Source organism: Tympanuchus pallidicinctus, unplaced genomic scaffold, assembly GCF_026119805.1.
Source record: "Tympanuchus pallidicinctus isolate F22 unplaced genomic scaffold, pur_lepc_1.0 scaffold22, whole genome shotgun sequence".
Taxonomy (NCBI): Eukaryota; Metazoa; Chordata; class Aves; order Galliformes; family Phasianidae; genus Tympanuchus; species Tympanuchus pallidicinctus.
The window spans coordinates 13,377,529-13,401,274 of NW_026294739.1; the positions used below are offsets into that span (position 1 = coordinate 13,377,529).

General features: G+C 46.4%; 1 protein-coding gene across 8 annotated transcripts in view; it reads right to left on the reverse strand.

Moving 5' to 3' along the window:
* The window catches only part of TP63 (tumor protein p63), a 110,709-nt gene that overhangs the window by 61,665 nt on the left and 25,298 nt on the right, over positions 1–23,746 (reverse strand). For 5 of the 8 annotated variants that reach the window (XM_052687459.1, XM_052687456.1, XM_052687454.1 and 2 more), the window contains exons 2-3: positions 17,503–17,631; positions 17,086–17,218 (exon numbers count right to left, since the gene is read on the reverse strand). In XM_052687459.1, coding sequence (XP_052543419.1) covers positions 17,086–17,218; positions 17,503–17,576 — 207 coding nt within the window. In that variant the 5' untranslated portion in view covers positions 17,577–17,631. Of the gene's footprint in view, positions 1–13,789; positions 13,958–17,085; positions 17,219–17,502; positions 17,632–20,562; positions 20,718–21,464; positions 21,561–23,746 lie in introns of those variants that run through there. The other 3 variants (XM_052687458.1, XM_052687457.1, XM_052687461.1) reach the window with 3 other exon arrangements.

A 23,746-nucleotide genomic window follows, 5' to 3' on the forward strand; every position in this document is an offset into this window, starting at 1 on the left:
GGCCCAACTCCTTCAGGACATCCTTCCAGGCCACCCTTCAGACTTGCCTGGCTGCTCCTAAAGAAGGAATACTCACACCCAGGGCACTACAGGTCAAACACACTCGTTTCAACTATTAGTTCAAGTTTTTATTTATATAAACACACACTATATGAGATCCATCCTTCTTGAACAGGTTATTCTAACCTTGAATCAAAGTTGTTTGCAGCAATCCAACTACAGCCTTTTAGACTTCTAGCATGAAGGAATGTTGCCAAAAAGCCGTAACAGGAGAGCACTAGAGGTTTTAAAGTTTTGTCTAAAATTCATTTCCCCATTCCCCTCCCAAAACTATGATAAAAATCTTAACGGAAAGAGATGCTTTAATTTGCCTCTCTCCCACAAAGAGCAGGAAGATCTTGGGGAAGAAGGAGATGATCAAAATTCACAGCACACTTCTTATCAGCGTTTGAAGAAGTTATGTTTATTCTTTTGGCTGTGCCTTAAATTTGATTTGAGCAAACACATTAATCTCTTCAAATCATCATCTCAGTCATATTCCAGAAGAATCAGTCCCCAATGGGATCTCTTTACTGCTCTCATCCTCCCCATTCAGCACCCAAGAAAGGCAGATAAGATTGGACAGATTTACACACAGAATCATTAAGGTTGGAAAAGACCTCCAGGATTACCTAGTCAAGCTCACTACCTACCACCAATATTGCCCACTAAGCCATGTCCTTAAGTACCACATCTAAATGTTTCTTGAACACCTCCAAAGACCCTCCTCATGGAGCACAGCCAGTTTACAAATGCATCCCATCTGGGGCACAGCTCCTTGCAGAAGTTTCTGCACAATACCTAGAACTGCCAGATAGAGAAACAAGGAAGGAGAGCAATCCAAGATCCCAAGATTCCTGTTAACCACCACTTCATTGTCCTGCTACATTCTAGCCATGCCACATATCCCTCCTGTTCACATCATCTACTCAACATAAGGATCTCCAGAGCCACCAAGTCCAGCACTCCGCCAAAGAGCTCAATTGCTCCTTACAATCAACCCAGATCAAACTCTGGATTGCATTAAACTGCAAAAAAAGCTTGGGGCAGGTCCCACCTCCAGCCTTCTGGCCTGCAATTGACTCCTCAAACCTTACTCTCAACTTCCCTTAACCAAATTTTGCCTGCTTAGAAGCAACTCCTCATCTCACTGTGGCATTTGACACCATGCTCGCGGGCACAGACCTCACAGGGCCGCGGGCCACAGCACAAGCTTGCTGCCCTGACCACGCAGGCCTGGCCGGGCCTTGCACAAGGCTCAAGCTGCAGGGCAGAGCGGGCAGAGGACAGCACCCGTAAGGAGACAGCGCTGGAAGGCAGCGAGCATCCCAGGCACAGCAATGGGGAAGAGAGAAAAGGAAATGTGTTTCAGTGGGAGGGAAGCCAATTGTTCGCCATTTTTAAGTCTGAGTTCAATAAACTGAAACTCCTACATCCATGCTGCTAGCTAAAGGTAGTTTTTTCTTTTTTATTTAACTTCTGTGAAAGCCGACATCTTTTTTCCAAGCCTAGGATGAGCAAGGTTCATCAGGACGCATTCTCACAGAGTTCACAGGTCTCCATCTCACTCAGAGGGTTGCTATAAGGGCTGCTGTATCAGTAATAAAGCCAAGTCAGCACTAATTGCATTTTCCTTCCACAGCGTTCAACGCTTCACTGAATGAACAAAGCTAGCGCATCAAGATCAAATGTAAGAAGGTAAAAAAAATATATATATAAGAGAGCTAAAGCCTCTTACAAGCCTCCCCTGCTGCTACAGCAAGCAGCATTTAAGCGGAGCACGAATGCTCCCGAGCGCATCGCTTCTGACAGATGAGCCCAGCAAGTCAACCATGGGGACTCCACAGCCCCACCGCTGCTATTCAGAGAAAGTTGATCAGATAGCAGGAGACAAATAATGCCAAGCAAACACGCCAAGAAGTGCTCTCTCCCCATTTAAGAGTTTATAATTAACCTGAGAGAAAAAAAATAGTCACTACATTAGTGTCTTCTGGGCACAAGAGCATACCGTGTGTTTGCACACCCTGAAATACAGGAGACCTGGAAAACACACAGGTTCCAGTTTATCTGAGTTGCAAACCGCCATCCCAGGTGTGCAAGCCCCAAGCGTACATTTAACAGGCTTTTCCTCGCCAGCTATCGCATCCCCTATCTGCGCTCTCCACCGTGCAATTCCTGTTTTGTTTTCTTTTCCAAGTGGCTGAGCTTCTGTCTGCTGCAGGTCCCACACCCCATGCACTCCACTTGAAGCATTTTCACCAGGAATACACACGCGCACATACACACAGAAGATTTTGCTGCATCGCCATTCTGACGAGTGTCAACACAGCTGCTGTCTCCACTGGAATGTAAACCAATATTGTTGTTAGATCTGCCTCAACCCCAGGTAACTTCCTTCAAAGATTTGCACAGTATGCAGCAATTCACTCAGCTTCTACCTTACAAAAACACCGATCTACTGGGCTAAAAAACAAACAAAAAAAGTCTGTAGCTGAAGTTTGCGTTCCACTTGCACCCACACAGTGCAACAAGTTGCATCCATTGTGTGAGAATTTATCCCCACACAGTGTTTACGGATAACCTGTATAAAGTATCTTGCTGCTGCTTCAAGACAAAAAGCATTAACAGCACCGTGTAAAGGAGTTATTGGGGTGGACGCTAACGCAACTCCTGCGGCAGAGAACCTCTGCACATATTACTTAAACGTAACCAAAGAATGGAATTAGTGAGTTTTTGGTTTATTTCCTAAACCCATTTTTAACAATGAGCAGCGATTTTGGCAATAAAAAGACTAGCTAACGAGTTATAATGCACTCAACACAGATACTGCTCATACTGCTACAGGAATGCAAACTCTACGCATTGCATACAGTAAACGACTACTTTGCCTTGCTTTACTAATGCAAAAAATTATATATTTTTTTAACTACGTATATTTGGTTCATCAAGGCTCCCAAAAGAAATTTGCTGTCACAAATGTAAAGGCTTCAAGTTCATTGTCATTTCAATATCTAGCTCAGCAAACTCTACTTGCCATTTGGAAGGCGCAAAGTTTCAGAACAATAAATGCATCTTGCATGCCTAACATCGGGACTACAGGGGTGAAAAGTTGCACGATTTCACTACAAATAAAATATATTAAAAGATATCACAGCTCAAACCTAGGATCCTTACCTCGCTATACTGGGACTGGGCATTGTTTTCCAGGTACAACATGTTAGCAGTCAAATTGATCAATGCTGCTGTTCTTTCTTCTGGCTCCAGGATTTTGACAAACACCTCCCACCCCCTAGAAGACCCTGAAAAGGTATGTGATGCTACTTGGAAGATAACAGGACTCGGAGTGTGCCTCTCTGCATAATTTAAGTTTCCCTTATATACCTAACTATAGGCGAGGAGGAGGAGGTGGGGCTCTCCTGCCTTACCTGTCCAATCTGTCAAAGTGCCACCTGGAGTCCTCCACTCCAATGGAGAGAGGCCTCTCCCAGCTCATTAAGTAGTTAGAATTCCTTATCACCAATCTCTAAAAAGCAAAGGGAAGGAGGGGGAATGACAAAGGGGGGGGAAAAAAAAAGGAAGAAAAGAAAGGAAACTACAACTTTCCCCTGTCACTTTTTGATGAGTTCAGAAACTCAAAATGCAGAGCTGCTCCCAAGCAGCTGCTCCGAAGAGCCTCTATTTATTTATTTTCTTAGAAGACTTTGGAGTTTTCTCAAGGCACAGCCTTGGCTGTGACCAAAGCCCAAACAGCTCGGGAAGACACTGAGATGCATCGCTGGAGACCGGGAGGGCAGCAGCACAGCCAAATCTCCGACTGCTGCAGCACTCAGCTTTTGGACAAAGCACTAATGGGGCTTTCTGAGAAGCAATTCTTGTTCCATGGACCATAATTCAGACACATGCTCTGTCATCCACATGCTTTCATCCACGCTCATGGACATAGCTGCTCTCTAGCTACATATCTTCCTCCTCTGCAATTGCATCTAATTCTGCAGTAAACTTTCAAATCACAATGGTTACAAATCAGAAAAGCAACTCAACCAGAGGGAGTCGTGATTTTGAGCTAGCACATGGGAGAAATCGCTGAGTAATCCTCAGCAAAAACCACCCGAACGCTGCGCCCACAGCAACTAGAGATTTCAGAAAGACTTCGGAGTGGGGAAAGCAATCTGCCCGTCTGCTTTACTCTGCACAAACCCCTCAGGATCCCACTCCGGCAGCCGTGCAGCAGAGCTGCCGGACCGCCCCGAGCCGCGAGTGGGATCCACCGCTGCCGTCTCTCCCTGCGTGGGATGCATAGAGAGAACAAAAGGCAGCTCTCCTCTCCTGTGCTTCGGGAAGAGCGGGGCGAGCTGCAGCCGAAGAGGGGAAACAAAACACCTTTTTAAAGGGGCGGGGAAGGGGGAGAGAGAGAGGAAACCGAACATCCAGATCAGAGAGCGGCCGCCCGCCCTCCCAGCCTAGCGACGGTGCTCCAGACTTTGAGGACCTGCCGTGAAGCCGACCGGTGGCTAATTGCTAAGTACCCGCACTGCTGCAGCCGTTCGCAACGAAAACCGAGTTTCAGTGAGCCAGTGACCCATGGGAGCTGCGTAGAGGGAAGGAAAGTGAGGTCCCTAGCAGAGCTGCAACCCAAGCCCAGTCAATACCTCCTGCCAGAGAGCTGCTTCTGCTCTCTGTCACAACTCCTTTGCCTTCAGGCATCCTTTAACCTCAACGTCTTCGGGCACACGAGGAGGGGACATCAGTGTAAGCAGCCTGCACTGCTGCAAGCCTCAGATGCCTGCACCAGCACAGGACAGAAAAAGCCACCCCTGGCTTCCTGCCACCCTGAATTAGAGGACACTGAAAGCTCCACCAGCTTCTTTTCTTCTGATAAAAATGGGACAAAACCACAGCCAGAAAGGAACCAACACCATAGCAAGCAGCAGAGGATCACAGTGCCTTCTCCATTGTGCAGGAGCTCCTCTCACCATGCAAAGAGCTGCAGCTGTCTCATTTAGCTCTAACCCTGCTAGTATGACATGGCAAATGCCTGCTGGCCACCTGAGCAACAGATTGCAAACATTTCCCATGCATGTTACCCATTCTTTCTTGGGCAGCACAGCACAAAGAGGTGCCCCCAGGAACAGGGATTAGCATGGAACCCTCCCCAGCATCAAAAACCCAGCACAGCTGGAGTCCCACACATCCTCACTGCTACTGAACCACCAGCAAAAGCCTGCTGAGCACAGAGCAGGTTTCCAACATCACAGGGACAGCTCAAGAGCCTGCTGCAGCCCCTTCATTTTTAATTCTGTTCACCTTTCCCAGCACTACAGGCTGATCTCAGTGCGTTTATGTGATCTCACCTGAGATGGGTACAAGCCAGAAAACCACATGTGCTAATCTGAAGGTACAGGCGAGGTTTGCATGGAGCAGCCACAGCACCGTTAGCCAGGCAGGTCACTTCGCAGCACTACTGCAAAGTTTGCAGAGCTAGACACTGAAGCTGCAAGTCACCTGTGGAGTTACAGCTGCCTAGCAGTGACAAAGTGGACTGGCATGGATGACAGGCAATTCTGACTCCTAAATATTATCAGGATTTAAGTTTTGATACTGATGCACGAGCTCAAAAGCTATGAAGGGGAAGCACAGAAGGAGGCAAGACACACACATCTCCCAGCTTCAGCAAGCCACTGCAAAAACTTCATTTGCTAGTTGTGCTATGAAACAGACAAGAACCTCCTTTTCCTCCTGTTCCAAGTCATTAACACAGCAGTGTTGTGTTAAGTATCTGCTATCTTCTGTCCCACAGGTGGCTGGAGGTGGCTGTGGGTGAAGCAACACCCAGATGAACTACATAGAGATGTGTGGAAGTTTATCCAAGGAGATCTGCATGTCAAACACGAGGAGAAATGTATATAGCATGAATAAATTGACATGTCAGCACAAATCCCTGCCCTCTGTACACACAGCCCTGACATAGCTCTGTGTTTCAGAAGCAATAGCCTGTACAATCATCTTGAAGTGGATGCTGGACAAGTGGCCTTTTGCAGATCAGTCATCCTCAGGTGCCACAAAGGAGGTCACTGTCACCCTAGCATAGGTGGCTGGAGGTAACAGCACCCACCAGAGCTCCCAGGCTGCATGCAGGAGACAGCAACCCCCTCAAAATAAATTAATAAAAAAAAAAAAGGAAAGAAAAAACTCCTTGTATGTATTCGATTTCCCTCCTCTTGAAGGTCAAAAAACAAGCCAACAATGGCGAGGCAGCATATCACAGAAGCAATCTTAATTCTCTGAACTGTATACTGCTAAATGAACATCACAAAGCTAAAAGGACCCCCCTTCAAACTGCACTCTCACTTCCCAGCAATGGGATTCATTAATCTGAGCCTTTTGGACAGGTCTCCAAGGAAAACACTTTCAGTTCTGCTGTGACTGTGATGGCCTGAAGTCATAAGCAAGACAATCCTTGTAGATAGAGGCTGTAACTTATTGCACCAATCAGCTTAGTCAAAGAAAGCAAACCATTTGAGACAGAGACCTTCATTCTGTGTGCTAAGATATATTATTCCTATTCACATTGCAACAAGGTTTTAACTTTATTCTTTTAGTCCAGTGAGCTTCCCTCAATCCTTCCTCTCCTACAAAATGAAATTAGAAAATAAAGAAATAAATCAACCCAGAGCATTGGGTTTTGCAAAGCCTGCTGCTCAAGCTTTGCTTAGCTCGCTGATCTTAGACAAGCAAAGCAGCTCAGTCTTTGGAAGGGAAACCTCTCGACTTTTAAATAAAGTTACCTCCAATACCCTGGGAAACCAAAAATAATCATTACCAGTTAGATCTGAAAGTTTCAAGTGCAACCCTCCCAGGTCTGACTTCATTGCTCCAGAAAAACTCTGGCAATGCTTTGCAGCTCCCACTGGTATGCTGAAAAGTAAAGTAAGGCACAAACAAGACCCCTAGGTTTCCAGAATGAGGCATCAGCCAAGTCAAATCATCAATTCAATTTTTTGTTTTGTTTATTCTTTTAAACAATTTACTTTCTGCATGCTCTTACATGGTCCATGCCAGCATCTCTGCCTGGTTACCACGAGCAAGCCATCAATAAGCCTTCCTGAAAGCAAGGTAACCGTACTAAATCATGACAATTTAAAATACCATTGCCACAAGTCTTTAATTGTGGCATTAATTGGAGATTGTGTAAGTTCTTGGAGAGGAGGGGGGGAAATACACGAACTTGCCTGCTTGTTAGGTGGCTCATGTAGAATTTCCTGCACATCAAAGGGAATAACTCTGCTCAGACCTCTCCACTCTGTTGTAAAAATAGCAGCTGGATCAACCGCGTCACCACGGACTGTGACATCCACTCAGCTCAGAAATGTTTACAAATTAAGACTGAGATAACAGAAGGAGGAGGAAAAAACAGAATGCGTTTCCCCCCCCTCTCATCTGAATAACTGCTGAATGCTCAAAACTGAGCCTCTGCCAATTAGCTTTGGGAGCTTTTCCAATGAAGACTTTATGGACACACACACACACCCCAAACCATAGCAGCAGGCAAAAAACAAAAGTCACCCTTCCTTCCCAAATACCAGTGCAGAGGTATCAGCTGGTCTTCATTGCTCAAACCAAGAGAAGAGGTTAGGAAGGAAAAAAACTGTGTACTGAAACAGGGACTTTCCCCTTTAAAAAGTGTTATGGCAAGGCAAAATACAGAAGAAAAAACACCCAAAGAGATGCTGCTGACCCTGCCCACCATCAACCGGAGCAACTGGACATGGCCTCATGCGCAGCCATCAAGCTACAGACATACCCTGATCACACTCACTATTCCAGAATCCTCTATTCCAAGGACTTCCAACTGCATTTTTCCCTATTTTGCAATGCAGGGAAAAGACACCGACTTGCCTCGGGCAGGAGGGGAGCCCTGCTTCTGGTCTGCCTGAAGCACAGATCAGCTTCTCCCTTCCCAAAGGAGTCTGCCCTCCCCAAGGCAATCGGCTGTCACAACAGGTCTGCCCTCCGACCCTGGGTAAACATCTGCGCACGCTGCTTATTTGAGCTCCTACAGCCTCGTTATCTCCCCAGTACACCCCCAGGGCTAATTAGAGAGTTAATGGCACCACATCAAGAGATAACGCTATGTGAGGGGAGCAGGGAGAGGGAAGGTGGAAAAGAATTGTGAAACAAAACCAGTTCTCTTCACAACCCCGGTGCAATATTGGTTTAGGAAGGACACACGCAGCCCCCAGGGACTCTGCCCCTGGGCTGCCAAGCTCCATTTAATAAAGCAGCAAAGACACTCCTCTGGAAAGATTCAGCTTTCCTGCCAAGATGATGCAAGGTCTCTACATCTTCCCCTACCAGCTGCACAATCCAACCTCTCCAATCCTGCCTCCTGCTCCTATGGATATTCCCACCACAGCCAGCAGACTTGCCTCCCGAAGCTGGAGTACAATGCAAGATGGAAATCAAGCAAGATAATTTACTAATCAAAAAGCTTTCTGTTTTATTCCCGATTCTCCAGTTTTTCCTCACATTTTGGTACCTTAAAAACTCTTTAAAGACGAGTTGCTTTTTGCTAAAAATGCTCAGGAATGAAAGTTAACAACCTCCTGCAGAAAGAAACATTTCTAGGGCAGCTGATAAACCTGCAAAGCCACTGGCCAGAAGTGACACTTGTTCACTGGTAGGTACAAAACTATGGGTTAGCAGACATTTGATGACCTGGCCATGCAACTCTCTGCCACCAGTAGCACTTTTGCCTGAGTGACAGCAATCAGTGTTCAAGTTGCATTTTTGCTTGACCTTTGTGCATTCCATTTCCCATCAAAGAAAATTATGCAAAAATTAAGTTACTCAAGAAAATTCAATGAAGTTACAGTCAGATACTTAAGTCTTGAGCAGCAAAACCAGCCCCATCCATCCAGCTGGAGGAAGATGTGGGTGCAGCACAAACCTGCATCTCAGCACGGGACAGAGCGCTCTGGCTGGGGACAGGGAAAAAACAGGAGATAGTGACAGATTAGGGAGTCTTTGTTTTTAGTTAGGAGAGAAGCAACTGTTGACAGATCATGTTTGTTCTTGCTCAAACAGCTGAAGGGAAAGTGTTGTTCTTCCCTTATCTTGTATAAACTACAGATCACACACAGGAAATGCGCAACTGTTAACAAATACACAACCACAGCAGCTCTTCACAGCCAGTCCCTACACCTTGCCTGTTTTCTCCCCGTACCCCTCGTACGATAGCCTAATGTTTAAGGAGTCATCAGGCTACAATAATTTGAAATTGGTCTACAAACTCTCTGCTTAAGCCCAGATGCTGCAGCTGTCAGCCACCGATGCTCCCCACAGGAGTGCATCACTCCATGTTTGGGCTAACCAGCTCTTAGCTCTTGTTGCAGGACACCCAAGCACTGCTGCAGCCCTTCCAGCCAGGGAGCTGCTTGTTTCTTATGTTTCCCATGCAGAAGCATTCAATTTACAGTTTCAATCTGTGTCCAAGTACCCTCTGCATAATCTCATATGCCACATCTGCCACTGGTATAGGAACACTTATAGTGAATGGCCATAGTTATCTGGCCAGCAAGGTTCTTCAGAAGAATTATCATTACTCTCATTTCAGACTTGTTTAATCCAGCCTGGAAACCACTGCGAGGTCCACCTTACCCAGCTGTGCCTGGAGAGAGGAAGAAGGGTATTTTGGGGTTACCTTTCCCTTCTGCTTAAACAGGCTGGAGACAAATTCATGTTTTAGAGATGACAGTTACATTCATTACCAAAAACTCCTTTGATCTTTCATTAACCTCTGCAAATTCAGATGCTGATTAGCAAAGAGCCTGTTCAGCTGCGAGTGAACTTAACCCAGGCCAAAAGGCACTCCTTAATCTATGCTTCACAGACACTGATTTAATTTTCTGTGACTGCCTGACAATTCACTCATTAATTTAAATGCTATCAAATCAATGACAGTGAGGTGAGAAGCAGAGGCGCTTGGAGGAAAACATTACCTTGCTCACAAGTCTCATCATGGAGTAATGGAGGAAAAATAATAGTCATTAACAGAACTGCAGGAAGAATCTGTAGAACCACAAAGCAACACATAGCAAAACATTGGATGCACCAGGCTTTCTTCAAAGCAGGAATCCTAATTAATGCAAGAGAAGTCTTTAAAACCAGAAATTACACCCCATACAGCACAGTCACTTTGGGAAGGGAAACGGTGCTCCAAAGGAGCACCCCATGAACCTGCAGCCCACTCACAGTGCCAAACTGGCAAGGGCAGTGCTGCAGTTTCACAACAGGACTGTAGTGTGCTTTCCATCCATCCATCCCGCCTCACAAGAAGGGGTTCCACGAAGTTCTGCAAGGTCTTTATCTGGCTGGAGGTGAACAGCTCAATTCACCACCTTGTTTTCAGGTAACAAGACAGAAGTGCCTTATTTTCCTCTTTCCATTTATTTGATGGAAAAAAACAAAAACAAAAACAACAGTCCAGATGAACATGAAACTCCACCTCTGTTGGTATTCAGCTGCTTCCCATGGATTGATGGAATGCCAGCTGTCCACAGCTGCCCAAGTGATTGGCTGCTTCTGGCTCTAACACAATCAAAATATTCACAATAAATAACCTGGAAGTACATTTATAGGGTTTTTTTTGTTTGTTTGTTTTCTTAAAAAAAAGGGGGGGGGGGATCCTATCAACTAAACAGAAACTTGTGCTGTAAAGTTCCAAGCATGATAGCATAAACTTCAGCTTGCTCTGAAGGCAAGAAGTGCCTGCGGTCTGTTATTCTAAGATTAAGATCCTTTTTAATTAAGCATTTCTGCAGAGCTTTTAAAGATGTAAAGTAAGCAGTAGCACGTCACTGCTCCATACCTACGCAAGGCACACGTGCAGCGCCATGGAAACTTTTGGAGGCAGGCCTAGCTGCTCAGGAAAGACATCTTCTGAAGCGACTGCTTCTTTTATTCAGTGGTATTTGCACGTAGACAGGATCTGCAGTTGCAACACTCTTCCACCTCAACCGCTGCCTGCAAGGGGAGCTGGGGATTTAAAACCAGCCCTGCTGAGGAGCTGCTGCAGCCCCTTACACTACGACATGCTGCAGAGCACCCTGCCTCACATGGCTCATTCCCAGCGTAGCAGGCTTGTGCTTTTTAACTTAAAATGGGTTTATTCCCTCCCAAACTGAATGCAAAGCAATGTAGAGGGTAGAAATATTTTAAAGAACTGTAAATAAGCTTCCAAAACGGTCTGTATCAGAGCAGGCATCACTCAGCTTGTTTTCTCCAGTACCATGAAGAACTGATGCAAAGTGACATTAAAAAAAACATATGCTCAGTGTCACCATGCTCATTAACTGGTTGCATTCCTACAAAAAGAAATGCAGCCAGAACCAGGGCAAAGCAGTGCAGGTAAGGGAGCAATTAAAAACTATTGCAAAGAAATGGGAATATTTCAGAACACTACAACACAAAGAATAAGAGAACTCACCAAGCCTCATTTTGCTCAAATTGAATACACGAGTGCATTCTCTAGATGCATCCATTATCTGAATGAATTGGTCAGTTCTGGATTTAGATCCACCACCTTTAGCGTGACAACTACACCATCTGAAGGGACTCCATGCTGCACAAGATTAAATATTCAGCAGTGTCACAAAACCAAGTCTAAATTAGGAGAGTCTGGGAGTTCAACTGCAAACAAGATGTGCTAGAGGGAAACTTCCAACAGCATAATGCATTTGCTCATTATGAAAATGCCTCTGCATAATCTCAGCTTTCTTCACACAGCTACGGAACAAATAAATACCCACACAGAAGAGAAACTTGGCAGACCTCAAACTCTCTCAAGCACAAACCAGATTGTAATAAAAGCTTTAATCATGAATCTGTGCTGTACAGAAGTCCTTCCTTCCCTTCCATGGTCAACCTGGGAACACTTAGGTATGGAAACAGCCACACAACACACTTTGCTTCATCTACTTATCAAATCAGCCTTATCAACCAGGTGAAAAACAATTTCCCAACAAAATTCAGGGCTCCAGCACCTGCCAGAACCCTGGGAAGTATACATGACATGCTGCCAGCCCCTGCACAGAGTGCTGCACAGACAAATTTCCTGCACCACACAGCCATACTGTGCCTGCTCCCTGCCTGCTGTTGAAGCACAGAGACATCCTCCTCATTTCAGTCTCACCATCCTGTCATCACCTTCCATTCTCTTCTTCAACCATTTCCTTGCAGCAAGCAGAGCTCACTTCTCCTGACACAGCAAACACTTTTAAGTAAGCAATTAAACTAACAGAGATCAGAGCCTGCCCATTAATATTAAAGCACTAGATAGGATGCAACAGACACTATAAATTCTTCTGGACAAAGGGTCAATTTTGTTTGTCTGTGTATTGCATTCCTGTTCATAACAAGATCCTGATCTATCCTAATCAGTTGATAGGCTCTTAGGTAGCCAGGAATTTAGTGTATGGCCACCAAATATAAATTACGGAACTGTTTCATACAATGGTAAAAGTTAACAGTATGCCATAGAGAGCCACCAGCTACCCAAGGGCCTCAGCCCCACTGCTCTCCAGCTGCCCTGCACAAGCTGATTGGGGTGGCACCTCCAAAAAACCTACAGCAGGTTGAAGATAATTAGAAAAAGGTCTCCTGCTCCCCATCAAATACCAACAGATCTGCAGTGTGAGGACTGAGGCTGAGAGCACTGACACATCTGTGCCCTATACAGGCTGCATCCTGCCTCTCCCACAGCCCATTTTTTCCTCCATCTAGGCCTGAGCAGCAAGGTTACAGAATTTAAAGCACACTTTGCACTTCCAAAACTTCTCAACTTGCCAGGTCTGGGACACCCAGTGCCTGAGCTGCAGACTCAAACCCAAAACACCTCCCTGACTGAAGTGCACAACACCATCAGTCCTGCAGTGGGAGCACAGCAGTGCCTAACCAAGGCAAAGCAGACACCCATGACAGCAGGTGAGGAAGGACATAAAAATAAAAGCAAGGAATTTTCTCCCCCTTTTGCAGGGAGGGACAGATAGATACAGGTTAAGAAAACTATGACCAAAGCAACTGTCTGCAAAAAAAGCATTCCACTGAACTGGTTAGGCAAGGGGCCGTGGAGGACGGCTTGCTCAGGGGCACGAAAGGAAGGTATGTACCTGGGGGAGGGGGGCCAAGCTGCTCCATCACTCAGGACAGCACGCCTGCTCCCATCAGTGAGGACCCTCAGGGTCCCTAGAGCCCCCCACATGCTGCTGGGACAGGGGCAGGACAACAGGATATCTCCAGGCTCTGCAAGCCCCACAGAACACACTTTTTCAGGAAGCCTCCTGCTAAAGTTGTTAACCCAGAGTAGCTTTGTTTGGGTCTAGCTAGCACCCCTTAACACTGCTGACTTAAAAGGACTTCTAAGGGGTGAAGGAAAGTCATAAGGGCTCCAGGGCAGTGGAGGGGTTATTGCCCTGCCACACACTCATTCCTTGAGGAGCCCTCAGACCCCTCCCTCCACAGCTCCAGGGAGCTCCATCAGTCAGAAGAAATCTGTTTTTCATACATCACCTGGCTTCCAGCACCACAGGAGACTCCTTGGAGGCACCATCCCTCTGCAACTCCAGGAGCTGGCCATCACCCCACCACAGGCCCCACAGTCACAAGCTCTATCCTAGGCCATGAAGGAGATCAGGGAGCAGCATCTTCTTGGGTGAAACCCAACAGTGGCTCATAGGATGCACGCACCACTTACCTTTTTGGGTGCCTGCAGCTCCACACCACACCAGGGCCATGGCAGATTCTAAATGCTATCTCTGACTATAGGGACCACCAGCCTTTCTACTCTGCTACATGGGGAGGTAGATTGCTGCTGGGGCTTCCAGCCTGCTTGTGGTTAAAGCTATGGGAGAGAAAGAGGCACAGCCAGCAGCCTCACAGACAGGCATCCTGAAACCAGCTGCACAGGACATTGTGAAAGAGCTGGTCACAAGGCACGAGACAAGGGGAAGGCTGCTGACTGTTTAATTTCACACCAGACCCACAAATTCTCTTCCTGTCCCCTCCAGCTCATCTCACCCTAAGGTAATGCCAATTGCCAGTTTCTCCCACTCCTTTCTTCCACAGAATGCAGGAAGAATATTTCTTCCTTAAGAAGAAAGAGCATGAGAACTGCAAGGTCACAGACGAGCAACAGACATGGTTGTAGCTTGGACATAAGGGGTTCCTTTGTAACCATCTTCTCCTTCAGCTCTCTCCCAAGAGAGAGTTGCTCTTAAAAAGAAATGGATGCAACTGGTGGCTGTTCAGCAGAGAAGGACCCAGCAGAGAAGCCCACCAGTGGGACAGTTTTCTTAGGGCACTGCTCTGAACACCAATGCTCATTCTCCCCTACCAGTTCTGTTGCTTGCAGGCAACTGTACCAAAATCAAAATAAAATCACAGCTCTTGCCAGCAAAACTCTTAGGATCAAGGATGAAACATCTCTTAAGGCTGGAAGTTTCATTTTTCAACTGTAAGTTGCATGAAAGCACAATGCTTATTTCAAACCTCAGTTGGGATCTCTTTAAAGTCCACAGAAGGACAATGGCTTTGAATAAACCAGTATCATTCACCATGAGCCTTTTAAGATATCACACAGTGGTACATCGCAGAGACAAGCTGGCCTCGCTCTTTTCCAGAGACAAATCTAATAATGAAAAGCACTCTGCCTTGATCTCACTGTTCATCTTTCAGGGCCCCTCTGTTTCTGCTGCATTCCTTTGTGTTTATCTGCCCTCTTCAACTCTTTGCTGCAATCAGCTGCGTGCAGCACCTCGTGTCTAGGAGTGACATGGCTGAGGTTACAGAGAGACAGGTGCAAGGGGAGCTCTTGCCCCGAAGCTATCCAAAGGAAAAGAGAAGCTGGAGGGGAAGAGGGTTGTAAGGTATTTCAGATTAAAGCCGACAAACAGCAAACACCTTGCCTGAGGCTACACATTCTCTGCCAGTGCAAGCTGCAAGCCCCAGAAACAGCAAAGCAAACACAGACTTCTCTGCAAGGGGGAGTTGTCACCTGTCAGGGATGTTTGCAAATTTATAGGGAGGTGGTGGTGGTGCTAAGGGGAGTAAAAAGAGCTTTCCTCCTTTTAAAAGACAGGCTGTTTGCACAGGTTTGCAATGCATATTTCGCTTTGTGAAGGCTTTTGTGCAGCACTCAACTAAGCAAAGGTTCTGTCTTCCAGTGAAGGCAAACTGGAACTTTTATTAATGAACATGGGGACACCCAGACTCGAGCAGTGCCTGACCTATTGCTTAACAGTAAAGGCAGGGATGGGATGGAATTTCCCCACTCCCCCTTTAGCTGATCACTGGGGTGAAAAACACTTAAAGATGTTACCATGCATCTTGGCCTCCTCAGAGATGCCTCCTGGAAGGCTGGCATCATAAGCAAGAAATAATTTCACAGCTAAAGCTGCCTGCCCTGCTTTCCCAGCTCCAGAACTGACTCCAGCAGTGGTCAGAGAGGACAAGAAGGGGTTTTCCACTGATGTTTCGCTGCACCACAGACAGGAGAGGGAGACTTTGAACAACAGCTCCAAGATAGCCTGGCAGCTGCTGCTGTGCACTGCTGACAGCTCAGAGAAGCCAGAGATATAAAGGCTTTGCTAGTACTCAACACAGCAAGTCCAGGTGTAGACATGGAAGGTGCAAAGCTACTTTAAAGTACCAGGGATTGTTATACACGGGGGCATAACTAGTTCAAATAGAAAACTACCAGTCCAATTTGAAAAGCAGATATTCCCTCTTAAACACAGACAGTCTCTTGAAAAAGCTGAAGAGAGAGATGCCATTTTACTGGAGCTTTAGTAGGGCAACAAGGAAATTTGAGAAGTATCCTTTCAGACTCACATTGCAGGCTTGCACACTCAGTGCTGCCCCTCTGAGCCCACCCCAAATCAAGAGATAACCAGACAGGAATCAGCTGTGTCTCTGTGGAGTGGCTGGAGTAGCTGCACCCAACCTCAAAATGGCCTTTCCACCCTTTGCAGTTTCACAAGGAAAGTGGCACACACTACCCTGTCCTGTTTCAGCAGTCACATCAGGCAGGCAGAAACAGGTCAAACATTCTGGTACCCAGGAGTGCAGTCAGCGTAACCTGGGAGTTCTTCCTCTGCAGACGCAAACCTTTGGGTTTAGGTCTTACCGACACCAGTGCTGCAAACACACCATGGCTGAACACAAAAGACATTTGTTGATTAGCTAGGAAATTAAACTGTAGTTTCTCAGGACAAAAGTACAGAGGAACAAGAACATTTAGAAAGCAACCGACTCCAAAGCACATAGGATTTTTGCCCTGAACCTAAGGCCCAGGAAAGTGTAAACAAATAGCTCAAACTCCTGACACACCATCTGCTCCAGCCTGCAAGAGCAGCACCTGGCTTCTTCACCAGAGCTATTGGTATGAAGGAACTGGCCACTCTGTGCCAAAGGCACACACCAGGGTTTGATACACATTCCAGCCAGAAAGGATACTGGCAAGACACCCACAGCTAAGAATCTGGAAAAACATGGGGAGAAAAGAACAAAACAACCATGATCTGAAAGCAAGTTTTCATTCATCTGGTCTTCAAGCCAGTTTAGCGCTCAGAACTATTTTAACCTTTGGGCCACAAAACAAAGTTCTAAGCAAGGAGAGAGCAGGGACAACTAAGCACCTGGACAAGCACAAGAGTTGGCTCTTCCACATGTTTACCTGCCTCATCCCTTTGCTGCCCTTGCTTTAGCAGGAGAGGAGTTGGTGAAGAGTCAACCTGTTCCCCCTGGCAGCTCCAAAGGCTAAAAAGGGCTCTCTCAGCATCTCAGCTAGCCACAAGCACTGGCACCACAGCTTGACACCACCACAGTCACCTGGTAGAGTCACACTCCCAAACAGCTTCCATGGGCAGAAGACAACAGAAAGCAGCCACAGAACCACCAGGAAGGGGAAAAGAATCTCAGAGCAATGCAGCAGGAATGGCTTCTGCAAAGAATCACCTTCCTCTAGGGGTTAAAGAAATCCTCGCTACTCACCCACATTGGGTCACTCAGCTCCGTATCCTGCAGACGGACACAATCCATGCTGATCTCTATCTTGTTTGTAGGGCCATTTTCAGATGGGTCATCAATGAAGTTCAAATCAATTGGCTGAACTGAGCATATTGGCCTATGAGGAACAAAGCAGTGTAGTTAAAATGGGCCGAATCCCATTCCCCTCAACTCCCTGTGTGTCAGGGTGTTCCCCAGGACTTGGGTGCCACCATTAAACCAGACTCAGCATCAATTAAGGAATTCCCAGTGAGCACCCACTCCACCACCCTCCATGCTGACCAGGGCTGGACGTGGAGATACAGAAGACTGAAATCCCAAAACCACCTCAGACAACAAAACTGCAGGGCTGTCCTGCTCCTAAACACCTTCTTCCATAGATCCCACTGAAGGGTAACTTACTGTTCCAGGAAGTCCCAGATATGCTGGATCATCTCTGGGCTGAGGAACTCCCTGGGCTGGGAACTCTGGGACATGGCTGAGCGGTAGTAACTCTCCTTCCAGGAGAAATGGCTCGGAGTTTCTACAAACCTTACGAAAGAAAAGCAGAAAAAAAAGAAAAAAGAAAACACACAAAGATATGTTGAATGCAAGAGTCCAACTTGATGAAAACCCATAAATAGAAGCTATTGTGTGAAAAAGGAGAACACTGAATGCCTGTAACATTCACAGCTGTACAACACACATTCCACACTGCTGCAGATGCTGTATTTAGACAGCAGAGAATTCAACCACTCTTCTAAATAAGTTAAATACATCTCAGTGTCTACTGGAATGATGCATCATAAGAAATCCCAGAGAAAGAAAAAATCTCTCCATTTTGCTCCTGGAACTTCTCACGTAGAGTAGGGAATGTTGTGCAGCAGGTACAGAGTACCTAAATGGTGCGCAACTCCCCACTCTGCACTGCACAACCTAAAGTGATTAGGTGACTCCATCTACGTCTGCAGCTCAAGCCTTGAACTAAAATATATTAAAAAACAACAATATAACTATTTTTCCTTTTAATCAAGGAGTTCAGTTATATCACATCAGGATATGCCTGCTTCTCAACCACCTTTCACAGCCGCAATAATTTCTGAGCCACCCCAGCTGCTCAATGCCGGATCCGCTAATTACCTCAGCCATTTTTATCCCCTTAAGCTGCCACAAGCCTCACAGAAATAGGTGGGCCCTAGAGGAGTGGTGACGAAGCTGGAGCACTCACGCCTCCCACAGCTGCACATTCTCATCCCACTGCCCCATTGCTAAATTCAAACGCAGCAGTTCTTACGCCCGGGTCAAAATACTCAACGGCTGCAGGGATGCACGGGGGAATTTCTCAAATATATTTGCACTTGAGATCTCAGTTCAATTTTTAATTCAACCATCAGCCAGGTGACTGCTTTTCCTCACGGGAGGATGAAGGCACCATTTTCATGGAAGAGTCCTTCGGGCGCAACACAAGGAAACAGCAGCAGCCCTTGCCCGAGGAGCAGCTGTGACAGCAGACAGGACTAAAACTGGATTCCACAGAGAATCGAATTAACATTTGTTTTGGTGCATTTTTGTGCTGTTTAAGACAACAGTCAGAACAAGATGTATGGAAAAGTCAGATTTACTAAGCAGCAAAAATTAATAAAAAGTGTCTGAGAGGGAAGATCGCACTACAGCTGTTCTTTTCCTCTACTTATTCCTGAAGCATCTATTGTTGACTGCTGCTAGAGGGGGAATCCAGCTCTTTATATTGAATTTATAAGGCCTCTCATGCTTTCAGAATGATTCGGAGCTGCAAAAGCAGGGATTTCCTCACTTCTGCTGCTCACAAACTGCACGCTCTTCAAAAAGGGCAGATAGTTTTCCTAAGCAAAGAGAAATCAAGTGGCTTCAGCCTCTAGAGGCACAGCTAAGCATGTGTCAAATACATCATGGAATTGTATGAGTTGGAATGGCCCCTTCAAGACCACCTGGTTCAACTCCCTGAGGTGAACAGAAACACGCACAGCTCCAACAGAGCCCTGTTCCAGCCTGACCCTGGCTGTCTCCTGGGATGGGGCACCACCACCTCTCTGGGCAACCTGTGCCAGTGCCTCGCTGCTCTCAGTGTAGAAAGTTTCAGCATCACTTCAGTTACTCATCCATTTTTTCCTGTGATTAAGATTAAAAAACCCCTTTAAAATACCCAATGACAGCATGCCCACGCTGAACATAAACAATCACAAGTCCTCCGAGAACAGCAGTTATCCCACAAAGTACTAGAAATTACTCCTTTTAGGCTTTCAGTCTTGTAAGGCACTTTCAGGAGTGCCATATTGAAACCCAGACCAGCAGACCTGCCCCGAAGCTGCTATATAAGCTGAGCATCAGTGACACAACAAGCTTTGGAGCAGAACATCAATACAGCGAGCCCCTAAGGTGACGGCCCCCAGCTGCTCTGCCACTGATCGCATTTAGACTTAACACTTATTAGGAACTAAGTCCCTAGGTAGTGACAACAGAGCTATATCACATCACTGCTACTTCCACAGGAATCGAATTCACCAAGAAGTTGCCATGAAAGAGACTGCCTCTCTTTCAAAAAGCCTCAGAGCAATGATGTTGCTGCATGCCACAATGCTCCTGCCCACAGCTGGGCAGTCCCAGCTCACAAGAGCTACAGCAGATTTTACCCGACAGCCAAAAAGGCATATTTCCCTATACCAAATGAGAAGTTCCCTGGTTAACTCTTACTTCCATGGAAGTAAAAGTGAGACCCCTTCCACACTCCCCATATGCAAACCAAGCTGTTTCCTTCCCTTATCATCACGTATTAAAATATAAACCCAGTGCCACCTTCCTTAACAAACAGCCTTTAACAGAGCAAAGTAGCCTCTGTCTACCAACGAGTCCACCAAATGAAGCAAATTTGCTCTTCTGCTAGAAAATAACACAACTGAAGCCTGGGCAGGATCTATCTGCTCATGAATTTCACTTCTCCAGCTAACTGTTCTCTCCCACATCAGCAAACCCTCCTCTCCAGTAAAATAATCCCTGAGTACCTGAAGTTAATCACAAGAGAGCAGGAGCTTGCATTGTTCAAATTGCTCCTTTTATTAAGGGATGCTCAAACAAAACCCCTTTCACCCGCAGCCACTCATCCCAAAATGCATCACAGGAGATAGTGGTGTTGATCACAGCCTCTTGTACCAAACCACTGACTAGAACGACACAAAGCATGGTGGTAAGCCCTGTCTAGCCCACCTTCTGCTTTAAGCCTACAAACTAGACTCTTAATTCACTTCACTAACTGCCGAAGGAGCCTGCAGGCAGCTTGCCACAAGCTGTAAGTGCACTAAGGTAGAACTGCAGAAGGATTTATGGGCCCCATCAAGCTGTGAGCTGAATAGACATTGCACCCCTGAGTCCCCTCCTTTAAAAGCCATAAAGGGATCTTTAATTAACAAAAATAGCCATTTAAATCTTCTGCAAGATGCAGATTCTTACCCAGAATACAAGGTTTACTGGCACTGTTCTTCAACCACTGAGTCCCAGGATGAGATTTAGCCAGCAATGCAAACCTGCTCCCATCAAGATCTACCCCAGTCCCATTCTGCTTATTTTACAAGAGTGGGTGAAGCCACAAGGCATACAACAGGTGAAAACACTTTCCAAGATTACTTTTCAAGATCTCTGAAGCCTCCTGCTTCAAAATTGTTTTGCTCTCTGCTGATCACCTTGACTACACAGCTTTGATAAGCCAGCAGAGTGGGGCTGCATCCCAGCTGATGCACTTTGCCATCATGCAGATGAGCAAGAGCTCTGCAAACTGCCAACGAAAGCAGCGATTTTCAGCTGTGCCTACACAGTAACCAACATCAGAGTCTCCCTAGGAATGTTAAGCTTCACAATAAGGAAATTAATTTAAAAAAAACCAAACACCCTGTCCACCTCCCCAGAAAAGAAAACCAAAAGAAAACCAGCAAATAAAACCAGTTGGCAAAGCATTTGCTTTTCACAAGCTTTAGCCTACCTGCTCTGTAGCTGTCCTTCCCTAGAGCTAAGGCTCCAACCCTGCTGGGGATAGTCCCAATGGCTCAGAGCAGCACCTCAAGAACCAGTGGCAAAGCCCAAGGAAAACAAGGCATTTCAGCTTGTTCCAACCTTGTGCTTTCCACTCTTCACCACGTTTTTCCCCTTCCCACCTTTATATGAAAAAGACCAGAAAAAAAAAGCAGCACCACAAAACAAAACAAAAAAGTTACCTTCTGCACTAGAAAGCAACAACAGCAAACCATTAAACTCAACCATTGCAGCACAATAATGCTTCCCACCCTAAAAAGCCATCTTCCACCACACACAACCTTCCACAGAAAGAAGCTAAACCAAAAAAGCAAGGCTCAACTCACCAGTGGGACAAGCCAGGAGCTCCTGTACAAAGCAGGACCTGGGCTTTATACAGAGCATGCTCAGACCCCTCTCTGTAGCCTCAACCTTAAAGGCAGATGCCTCCCACTTTCACAGGGTGGGTACCTGATGCAGGATACAGTTGAGCATTACTGTGGCATGTGCTCAAGACCTCCTTAGAAAATAAAAATGGTTGCCACAGCCAGGAGATAGTGTGATTTTCCTTGGTTTCCCCTCCAAAACACACTTGTATCTTCATCATCTCAACTGCCCCAAGGTTAACATGGGGAAATCAGAAATGAATAAAGCATCATGTCCTGCTTTGGCTTTTGAGAGATCTGAGCCCTTCCACTTTTCCTTAGCTTCCCTGGAGCTCAGCACCCCTGGCACCACTTTTATGAGGGTTTACATTTCCCCCCATACAGTGTGTGAACTCTCAGAAGCTGTCAGCGTGGTTTGTATTTGCGGAGCTTCATGGTTCAACATCAGTTCTATGCATTATAAATCCTCGGTGCGAAATGTGGGAAGAAATCATTCATAGTACGGAAGCACAGAATGATTTGGAGCTTTTTTCTGTTTGCTGCCCATGTTCAAGAATGTCACTTTCTGCTTCTTCCCTCTGCTTTCATTGGTGTACAGTTTCCTATCACTGTAGTCAGTCTCTGGACATGCAGATGGGGCCAGAGAGGTCCCTCCTTGTAAGGTACTGTGTTTTTTCACAAAATCTTCTTCAGGAGCAGGTGGCAGACAATTTAGGAAACCCTGATGCAAAGACAACATCTGCTTGTATGAAGAAAGCAATTCCACATCACACAAATGAACCGAATGTATAATTAATAATATCTAAGTGTTATCTACTGTGTCTCATTTTATTCATATCTCTCAAAGTGCTCTACAAAGGAAGACAGAGTCATTATTCCCATTTTACCTGTGGGAAAACTAAGTCACCAGGAGGTCACAGGATTACTAATGGTTACTCAGCAAGCCAGAAATACTGCCTTGGTCACCTAACTCCTTGGGCTGGTGCTGCACAGAAGGGAACTGGTGGTTTTGGGAGGCTGACCTTTCATGAGGGCAGATAGTGGCAGGACGAAGGAGAATGGTTTTATACAAAAAGAGGGGAAATTCAGATTAGAGATTAGGAGGAAACCTTTCACTTAGAAGACGGTGAGGCCCTGTCATAGCTGCCTGGAGAACTGTAGGTACCCCAATCCTGGAAGGCTTCAAGGCCAGATTACCCTGGGCAGCCTGAGCTGGTGGGGAGCAGGCAGCCCATGGCAAGGTTCTGGGACTGATTTAAGGTCCCTTCCAACCCAAGCCATGCTACAATTCAGTGATTCTGAGCATCTTGGCACAGACATTCAGAAAAGGCCTTGAATTCTTTGGGTAGAGCAGGCACTGCACTCCCTAGAATAAAAAACCCTCAGCCTCACTTATCTTAAGGCACCAAAAAGCTGATGCCCAGGAATGAAAATCACAGCTTCCAAAATGCTGTGACTTGCTGTGAGCCACACTTAGAACTCAGGGTGGAAGCAGGACTCAAACTCAGATGTCTAGGCTGACACCTAACCTTTCTTCCTGGGTGCTTTCAGCAGTTAACTGTGCAGCAGCCCCTTGTTCATGCATGCCTTCCTGTATCAGCCCACTGTTGTCACAGTACACAGGCTTGGTAGGGAAGCAAGCCACAAAGCAGAGAAGTCAGCAGCCTCCAATCTGACTCATGCAATCCCAATCATGGATCCAATCCACCCGTGCTGGGTGCTGCCTTCTCTGGTTACACATCGAAGGGCATAAAAAGAAACGGCAGACAAACGGTTTTAAGTTGATGAGCACTCCATTTAATTGCCCAAATCTTGCCATTAGTTGCGTTTCAGTCCTTGAGTGGGGAGGGGGCTCCTCCTCTGACCCCATCATTGACACTTGAGGAACTTGGCAGCGCTTGTCCTGCTGGAATTCCCCCCGCTCTGCATTCTGACACTACCATGATTTGCAGACCTCGCTACCTAATGAAGCGCGCAGCTGTGCGAGGGGAGAAGGAAGCGGGCTCTGGCAGCACGGGACAGGCGTGTGTCTGGCAGGAGGCATCAGCTGGAATTCCCCACAGTGGGACCACGCTCACCCTGGCCTGTGTGACCAAGTGCACCCTGGAAGAGCCCAGCAAAGACCCTGCCCGGAATGCAGACTGCAGCAGTAGCAGCATAGGATCGTCATAGAAGCATCGTGTTGAAAGGGATGTTTAAAGCCATATAGTTCAACCCCCTGCAATGAATAGGGATGCTGGCAG